The sequence below is a fragment of the Lactuca saligna genome, chromosome 6, assembly GCF_052625555.1.
Source record: "Lactuca saligna cultivar CGN05327 chromosome 6, ASM5262555v1, whole genome shotgun sequence".
Lineage (NCBI taxonomy): Eukaryota > Viridiplantae > Streptophyta > Magnoliopsida > Asterales > Asteraceae > Lactuca > Lactuca saligna.
Window position 1 is genome coordinate 147905245 of NC_136422.1, and position 9912 is coordinate 147915156.

Genomic DNA, 9912 nt, shown 5'->3' on the forward strand with positions numbered 1-9912 from the left:
CTTCATTTGCGGCTACCTTGAACCCTAAGAGCCCCCATACGACTGTGAGCCCTTGTGAGTGTGTTTGGAGGCCATTTGTTCATCATTTTGTGTATTATTGCAAGAAAGGAGGGAGAAGATCAAGCTTGGAGAGTTGGGGAGCTTGGATCTGCTTCTATTTCATCAAGGGAGCCTTCTTGAGGTAACTTTCAGAGCCAAACTTCGTATTTTGGGTTGATGTGTCAAATCTAGGGTTTCTTCTTGCATTTCTTGGCTTAAATTGGAAGTATGAAAGGTCCCATGGAGATATGGAACCTAGATCTGGACCTTAGCAGGTCCAGGAGACCCCATATGACAAGCTTTATGTACATTCTTTTGAGTTAGAAGCTAGGGTTGCCATATTAGAGGTTGTTTCTCCAAAATGAGCCTTGTATGCGTTGCATGGCGACCAAGACGGAGACTTTACGTGACAACCAAGTTTGGGAAGGCCAGATCTATGTATGTATGGAACGGATCTGACCGCAAAATCCAGTTTTAGCTGGTGCATGGCATGGACTCGACGAGTCGCTTGAAGATTGTCCTTGAGACCACCCAGTGTGTAATCCTGACCGAGTTGTGGGTAACTCAGTGAGTCGCAGAGAGTTAGAAAGGTTTTGACAGGTGGACCGAGTCAAGTTGGGACTCACCGAGTTGTCCTTGCGACTCGGCGAGTTGAGTCGCAGTGGCCCTGTGATTCAGGCCCAGGTGGAATTCGTCGAGTCGGGGGAGTACTCAACGAGTCAAAGGGAAAATCCTTGCGAGTTGGTTAAAATATGTAGACTCGCCGAGTCACTATAGTGCTTCTCACCGAGTCCGATCCAATTGACCAAGACTGTTGAGCAAGTCAACCTGTGTTGACTTGATATGGATGGTCAACCTTAGTGGTACTTGTAATAATTATAGATTCATGATATCATAGGAGGATTTCAGCTCGAGGGTTCGAGCACGAGTGATTCCAGGATTCACAATTAGCGACTTAGTGAGGCATTCGAGGTGAGTCTTTTCACTATACTGTACCCGGAAGGGTTTTGACTGTGTGACCGGAAGGTCGATTATGATATGAGATATATGTATATGTGTGATAATATATTCGTTATATGTGCAATGTATGATATGCTTGATTTGGGCCGGAAGGCAACATGTTATGGGCCGGAAGGCGTGGTCATATGGACTGTAAGGTTGACGTGGGTAGGACCGGAAGGTTTACCCAGTCGGGACGGAAGTCCCCTGAGACACATGGACCGGAAGGTCAAGGCCTGGAAAGGCGTACGTGCGTAGGTTGTATTTTGGGGAATTCACTAATCATTTATGCTTATAGTTGTTGTGTTATGTGTTTCAGGTACTAGCGAGGACCGTGGGAAGGCGCCAGCGTGATCGTACACACACTCGGGGAAACCATTTTGTGATCTTTTGTTATGTAATCGGTTGTGACTAAATTGATACTTTGGAACCTAAAATTATTACTCATGTTTTGATGATTGTAAAAATGAAAAATTTTTGATTTGAAATTTTATGACGTTACATGATGTTTTTGTAATAACTGTTAAACAAGACTTCCTCTAACATATGTTGTTAAATGTGTTTTAAAAAATTTGAGGTAAAAGATCATGATGTTACAAAATCTCCATATTTAATTACTCACAATGAATTTTTTTACTTTTAAGGATGTTAACAGTGGTTATGTAGCCCGTATATGTGGCAAAACACATAAGAAGTTATAAGGGTAAAATCCATCCAATATAATTTTTAAGGGAAAAAAATAAGAGGCTGGGATTCAAATGCTTTTCTTGCCACTATTGTATCTGAAAGTTAAGATGAATGATTTCATGATTTTATCTTCAAGGCCATGAAAAATAATTATACTTTATCAGTATGATCATTAATTGTTGCATGTAACAAAAAGATTGAGATGGATGTGTAACGCCCGTGTTTCTAGGATTGCCATTTTTAGCAATGTAATAGTCTAGGTTAACCTTGTAACTCAACTTGAAATAATAAGAATGTATTATTTGTGAATTATTTGAATTATGTGAATTATGTGTGTATTTTCTTAATTTTTATAATTTAATGAATTAAGAATAAAATAAGCGTCAAAATTAAAATGTGAGATAAGCCCGACATCTTTGCATAAAGTTGTAGTGGTCGAAACAAGGATTCCGGAGATATAAGGAATGCCAAAATCCGAGTTATAACGAAGAAGTTATGACCTGTCGAAGTTTCGCGACAGAACCGGTGCGACGCTGAGTGACGTAAAATATGAATTTAAGATAGAGCGATATTTAGCCTTAGAGATCTAAACGAAAGTCGTAGATTTCGTTAAACCGAGAGCATGCATAAAAGGAACGCCCAAATCTGACTTCGTATGAGGAAGTTATGATTTTCTGAAGTTTCGACTTAGCAGTATACAGCCCGAATACTCGATTTGAGATTGAGCGGTTTTTAGCCGAAACAATCTAAATGAGAATCGAAGATCTTGTTGTTAGTAGCGAAACGATGAAAAGTTAGGCGAGAACGGACGTCAGACGAAGAAGTTATGAATTTATAACGAAGTTTTTCTGTCCCGGCCTTCTAAAAATAAATAATAAAAATAAAATTCAAAATTAGCCGACGGAGTCTAAATGAAAGTTGTAGAGTATGGTCTGACCTTCGCGTGGATATAAAGAACGTCGAAAACGGAGCTCGTATGCGAAAGTTACGCAATTTAGAAGTTTGACAAGTCAATTACGCCCCGCGTAATTTGAGTACGCCCCGCGTACTCAGTCGGATGCAACTTGTCTGACCAATACTCGAGTGCCACCAGTTGACGCACGCAGTGACGTCAAAGTACGCCCCGCGTAACCCGAGTACGCCCCGCGTACTGAGTACGCCCCGCGTAATTTGAGTACGCCCCGCGTAATCCCAGACCCAGCAGCCTATAAATAGAACTCGAATTCAGCCATTTTCTCTTGTTCAAACTCTTCCCTCTCTCTAAGTTTTGCCTCGTTTTGCGTGCCGTTTATACCCCAAAGCCCCGGTAATATTCCCGAGCCCCGAAGTAAGATCCGAAGCCCCGAGGATCCCGAAGAGCGTTATTCCCGAGCCGAAACGCTGCCCGCGAGGAGCCCGGTTTTGTGAAGATCTTCCAGATCTACGGAGAAACACCTCTTCTACAAGCCATAGTGCTGCCCGATCATCTTTTGATCAGGTGAGTGTGTAGTTATTTTCATTCCAACGCAATATTATGAAGTATTTTCTATAAAATACGTGTTATGTGTATATATTTGGTTGTTATACGTGTGAGTGTATATTCACTCTCTTCTATCTTACAGATCTGATGTATTCTCTATGAAATACGTGTTATGTGTGTAAGCCTCATCTGTTATGTGGAATATAAAACATGTTATACAGGTTTTTAAACTATGTATAAAAACGTATATTTTTATCTACTAATATGTTGGGTAGAACATGGGTAGGTAATTGGTGTGTAATAAACAGATGAGAGGCCTCGGTGTTATTGGTGTTATTCTAGTCATTCAGCAGAGTATGGATGACGACCACGGACTATTCTAGACTGTCCTGTGGAACACTAGCAGGCTCATTACCTGTAGGTGTTGTGAACGACGTGTTCACCGGTGTACTCTATCCCCCACATGGTTGCCTTTAGGATACTTATTGTTGAGGAAGCCCCTCTGCAGTAATATCCGTCCCGATGAAAAATCCTAAAATAAGTTCCTTATAATAGACGTTATTTTTAGGAACGTAAGGTGAGGATAACGGGAATGGGTAATCGGGTTTATTGTTGATGGTTGAAATTAAATATAATTATTGTGGGTTTGAAAACCCTATATGCTCACCAGGCTCCCAAGCCTGACCCACTCAGTTGATTTACTTTACAGGAAGTGGCGCAAGAGCTTAAGATGGGCGAACATCAAGTTGTTTTTGTTTACAAGTCTGTATATGTATATATTTGTTGAACAACTTGTAATGTTATCGTTTATGCTTTATGACCTGTATCGGAACATGACATCCCGACTTTTGATTTTGAAATGAAATCATATTTCTTTATGAAATGTTTTGATAAATATCTATTTTATCATGTTTTGTCTTTGGGAACAAATTCCGCATCTCTTTTAAAATTAAAAGGATTTACTCTGAAAATTATTTTAAAAAGCATAAATGAAATCGGTCTTTTCTGGCCGAGATTTTGGGGATGTCACAGGATGGATTATATGAGCCAACTACAAATACCCCATAAGTAGAAAGTTAGTTGCTATAATCAACTCTTTTTTTTAATTATATTATTTCTGAGATGGAATGGGTCTTGAAAGTTTGTTTTGCAGCTGTTATTACAATGTTAGTGGTTTGATTGTATACTCGTACAGACTAAGCTTAAATGGAATGGATTGAATTCTAATTCCTTCAAACAAAAGATTATTTCTTTAATGTTCTTTTATATATATATATATATATATATATATATATATATATATATATATATATATATATATATATATATATATATATATATATATATGTTATTCAAATGAGGGTTATAAGGTAAGCTTTTAGTTTATCTTCAACCCCCGTTTATAAGATTTAAAATTTATATTACCTTTTTGTTTTAGTTATATTGTAAAGACTCTTGGTGTATGCGACGGAAAAGTGAAGGATCTTCGAGTTTATATAGTTTTTGTTCAAGGTGAAGATGAACACAAGTTTTAGAGTCCCTTGTTAGGCTATTTCCAGAAAATGATTGTATGACTAGCGAGAATGATCCCATTTTCTTGGTAATATTCATTGTATTATTAGAGATATTCAAAGAAAATTAAGTTGAAAGAAACCAATTGATTGAAATGTAAAATGAGATTCAAGAGGACAATGAAAAACAAGTCAAATTAGAAGCTGTGCGAATAGATATTAACAACCAAGGAGAAAAGTTTATACCATAACTGCATTTCAATATACCATAGTTAAAAAAGAAAAATAACCCTAATGTGTAGGGCACCTAAGGGTTACGTGACTTTTAAAAGAGGGACAAAATACATCATAAGTTTTGAAATTAGGCACCACATTTGAAAGATTAAAAGCTTGTTTGACAAAACTAGCTAAAAGTTAGTAGCTGATAGATAATAGCTAGAAGCTGGTAGTTGATAGTTAATAATTAAATGTTGTAACTTTTATTTATACAAAAATGTTTGACATTAAATGTATAAAACTAGTTTAAAACTAAAAGTTAAGGCCCCAAAACCTATTTAAAGTAATTTTTAGATTCAAAACATTTTCTTTAAAGTAAAAATTAAAAAGTTACTACAAGCAAATATTCTTTTTTAGAGTTTTTTTTTTCAAAGTTAAAAGCTCCATAACAAAACACTTATTTTATTTATTTATTTATTTATTTTTCGACAAAAACCATTTCCATATCACCATTTTTGTGATTTTTCCTAACAATTGATAATGAGGAAAAAAATAGGGATGATGACTTGTAAGGGTATCGAACTTTCGATTTTGTTCACATATAGTCACTAAACTTTTTTTCGTTATCTGTTTACCACTAAACTATTGAAACTGTTCATATTTTACCCTTATGATCGGTTTTTACCGGTCATAAGGGTAAAATGTGAACAATTTCAATAGTTCAGTGGCAAATAGATAATGAAAAAAAGTTTAATGACTATATGTGAACAAAATCGAAAGCTCGTTTCCCTCTAAAAAATTTCAATGACTAAATGTGAACAAATTTCCTCTTGTATTATGTTTTAGTAAATTATTTATTTTTGTTAAATTCTACCAACATTTGTTGATGAAGAAATCTATGAAATAAAAAAAAAACAAAACCCCGAAAAATATATTAAAAAAACTGAAAAACCGAAACCGAAATAAAAAACCAATGGTTTGGTATTTTCCAAAATCAAAAATCAAAAATTCCAATCGGATTTTGGTTTTACAAAAATTTAACTTTCGAATTTCCATATCTAAATCTCTCACATTTTTTATAATTGAAAAATGATTATAAACCAGAAAGGGAATGAGAAAACGCTCAATTCAGATTTTTTCTATCCAAAACTCCCCCTTAGCATATGACATAAACATTTTGCTTTAATCCGGAAAATCCAAAAAATCTTCAATTTTTAGCTTCGTTCACGGACCGCCTTTGACAGAATTTTGAAATTGACATTTTCTACCCAATTTTTTGTCAAACGCGGTCTGTGAACGAAGCTAAAAATTGAAGATTTTTTTGGATTTTCTGGATTGAAGCAAAATGTTTATTTCATGTGTTAAGGGAGAGTGTTGGATAGAAAAATTCTGAATTGAGTGCTTTCTCATTCCTTTTTTGGTTTTATAATCATTTTTTGATTATAAAAAGGGGGAAAGATTTAGATATGAAAATTCGAAAGTTGAATTTTTCATATTATGCGAACTTGAAGACCGAAGTGACATCGAGTATTTGAAGTTTATGAAATGATTCGATTGGAAATTTAGAAGTGATTTCGGTTCATGATGGGTTTAGACTTATTAAAGATTTTTGGAGTGTGCATAAATGCATAAATTTTGGGTAATTTTTTAGAGAATGAGAAACTCCTAATTACCTTTCGATGCTCGGTTTGTATGGTCTCACATTCTAGAACCCATATTGAAAAGTCATGGAAAAATTGAAGATTTGATGTTCATTTCTACATGCGTTACGTTTTAGGCTCGGTTCGTGAAGTTGCTCGAATTTGGAAGATTTGAAGCAGGTCATCCATTCCTAACTTTGAGGGGGAGAATGTTGGGTACAAATTATCCATGTATGATTTTGTAAATGGTTTGATTTTTGTAGATCCACTTGCATGTGGTAAATTAGCCTTTTGACATGAGAGAGAGAGAGAGTGTGTGTGTGTTAGTGTGTGTTAATTATGTAGATTTAGATCTAGATCATTTTTTGTAAACACCTTTCATAATCGAATGCATCTCTTAAACACCCAAATCATTGTGTTCTTTATGTGTTCTTTAATTTCGTATTGTTATAATTCACATCAGTGAGAATTGTTCATTTTTTTGTAAAACCAAAATCTAATTGAAATTTTTATTTTTTATTTTGGAAAATACCAAACCACTGGTTATTTATTTCAGGTTTCGGTTTTTCATTTTTTTTAATATATTTTTCAGGGTTTTGTTTTTGTTTTGTTTTTTATTTTATTTTATAGATTTCTTCTTCAAAAAATATTACTATAATTTAATAAAAATAAATAATTTGCTAAAACATAATACAAGATGAAGTTTGTTGACATTTAGTCATTGAACTTTTTTTAGAAGGAAACGAACTTTCGATTTTGTTTACATTTAGTCACTAAACTTTTTTTTTCATTATTATCTATTTGTCATTGAACTATTGAAATGTTCCCATTTTACCCTTATTACCAGTAACAACCGGTCATAAAGGTAAAATATGAACAGTTTCAATAGTTTAATGACAAATAGATAAAAAAAAATTAATGACTAATTATGAACAAAATCCAAAATTATTAACACTTTCAAGAAAAAAAAAAAAAAAAAAAAAAGTTATATGTTTTTTAGCCTTCAAATTTTAACCTAAAGAATCGAGCAAACGGATTATCGAAACAAAAATGTCGGAGTTAGCGGAGCTGGAGAGACTACAGACCCAAATCCTCCATCGAATTGCAAAACTCGAGCTCTCAATCCTTCCATCCAACAATTCTCCCAATAAAGATCTCCCCACGACCACCGAAGCACGCCTCTCCGCCCTCCTTTTCGACGCCGGCGTCAAAGACTTCTCATTCAAGCGCGTTCCTTCCGACTACTACGATTGGTCCTTCGAAGCTCGAAGAGACATTCTTGGCGCCGCCTCTATTCATCATCTCTGCAAAAGCATTGTCCTGGTACTACTAATTCAATCGATTCCGTTTGTTTTAACCGTATTGTGTTTTTGGTGTTTTCGGAAGGTAGAATGCGTTTTCTTTTGTGAATTTAACTGATTCATGCTAGAATTTCTGATTGGTTATGTAATAAACCGTATGTTTTTAAATCAAATACTCCATAGGTTTCCAATTTTCACTTTCAATGCCATACAATTTGCAGAAAAAAGTTTACTTGATATTGGTATTTGAACATACAGTTTGTAATCAAGAATCACTAACATAAGGGCAGTTTGTATGCGCCTCTAAGATGATTATTGTGACCTCAAATGGTAATTATCCGTGTTTACTGTTTTGATCATTTAGGGTGAAATTGATCTTAATATCCCAAACTCTGAACAACAGATTATATGATTATATGCTGATTTGATTCTGCTTTTGATTCCTTAACTTCTTAAAGTATGCATGATCTTGAATTAGAGCTCTAATCAATAATACTTGAATATAACTCATTTCACTAATTTCACTTCTTAAAGTGTTACAATTTTTATTTTTAAAAAAAAATCTTGTTTCTCCCTGCAGGTAAATACTCAAGCTGCATCCAATATCACTGATTGCAGTGACCCCCAAAATTCAAAATACTATGTTGTTGTTGTTCAGGTGCTGTTTTTTTTATTATTTTTTTAATAATTTTTTATAATATTTTTTGTTGGCAATAATACAAACTACTATTCTCTCTATCTATCTTTATCTTTTATTTGTTTATTGTAGTACACTGCTCGATTTAGTGCTGAAAATGTAAAAAATTTCCTTTATTCCCTCAACAATGGCAAGATACCCAAAAAGAGATTTAACTGTAAGTAACAGCTATGTTAAAAATGACAATTTTACCCTTCTGTCTACAAGGGATGTTGGATAACAAATGACTGTTTATTGGAGAGCTGCTATAGAGTGACACTGTAAATGACAAAAATGAAAAGCTATTGAATACTCAAATACACAGCACATGTAAGTAAATGACCATTTTACCCTTGCAGTGAGACTTGCTCCTGAAGAGATATCACACAATCTGACTGGTTTTGAACACAATGGAGTAACATGTGTTGGCATGAAAACAGACATTCCGGTAAGCAGAAATTTTATAAAACTTCATATTTTTTGTGTATAATTATTTAACAAAGGTTTCAACTTGCAAATTTTATAAGAAATCAAATATTTTTTTTTTTGTTATGATTATATAATTCTTTAAGTAATCTGCAAGAATGGTCCTGTGTTTAACAAAAAGTTGTGGATTTAGTTCCTTGACAAATTGACGTTTCTTATAACTTTTTCTTGTCAAGGGACTGAATTGACAAATTTTTGCTAAACACAGGGACCATTCTTGCAGTTTATTCTAATATTTTTGTGGGAAATAATGTCAGGTTATTTTAGATGAAGCTATTGCGAAGCTTAATCCGGACTTTTTTTGGTTGGGTGGGGGAGAGATTGATCTAAAACTTGGAATTAGAACATCGGAGTTCATCAACTTTGCAAAACCTTTTATTGTGAATTGTAGTGGTTCTTGAACTTTTTGAAGCAAAAGATGTTTTGTTGGTTTTTATATTTTTATTATTTTTTATACCCATTAGTCATTTGTGATCAACTAATTTGAAGAAATGATGTATGAATTATTATTTGATCTTCTATGTGATATGGTGAATGAAACGAATTACATGATCTTGTTTGCTATTATCATGCAAAAAGAAAGATATATTTAGAGGTGTCAAGTCACGACCCAACCCGTAACCCAATATTGATCAAATTCCAACCCGAAGTAACATGCTTACTCTACTACCCACCTTTTCTTTAAAAGGTAGAGTGAGGAAGTGCCTGTCTTAATATTTCCAACTTTTTCGTCAGGACACTATATACTTTGACCCCTTTATATAAATGCTCAAAACCACTCAATTTGCAATCTATAGTTTTAACCACATAACCTACACAATACTAGGGTTATGTAAAAGTCTCCATTTCCATTTTTACAGCAACACATCGTTCAATGCTTGCATCATGGAAAATATTT

At 34.3% G+C, this 9912-nt stretch overlaps 1 protein-coding gene across 1 annotated transcript; it reads left to right on the forward strand.

The window, feature by feature from the left end:
* The first annotated feature begins 7562 nt into the window (after positions 1 to 7562).
* On the forward strand, positions 7563 to 9566 carry LOC144999851 (YbaK/aminoacyl-tRNA synthetase-associated domain-containing protein). Its single transcript, XM_078959009.1, has 5 exons — positions 7563 to 7874; positions 8433 to 8510; positions 8622 to 8706; positions 8888 to 8976; positions 9272 to 9566. Exons 1-5 carry the CDS (start codon positions 7602 to 7604, stop codon positions 9413 to 9415), a joined length of 669 nt encoding a protein of 222 aa, XP_078815135.1. The 5' UTR covers positions 7563 to 7601; the 3' UTR covers positions 9416 to 9566.
* The last annotated feature ends 346 nt before the right edge of the window (positions 9567 to 9912 follow it).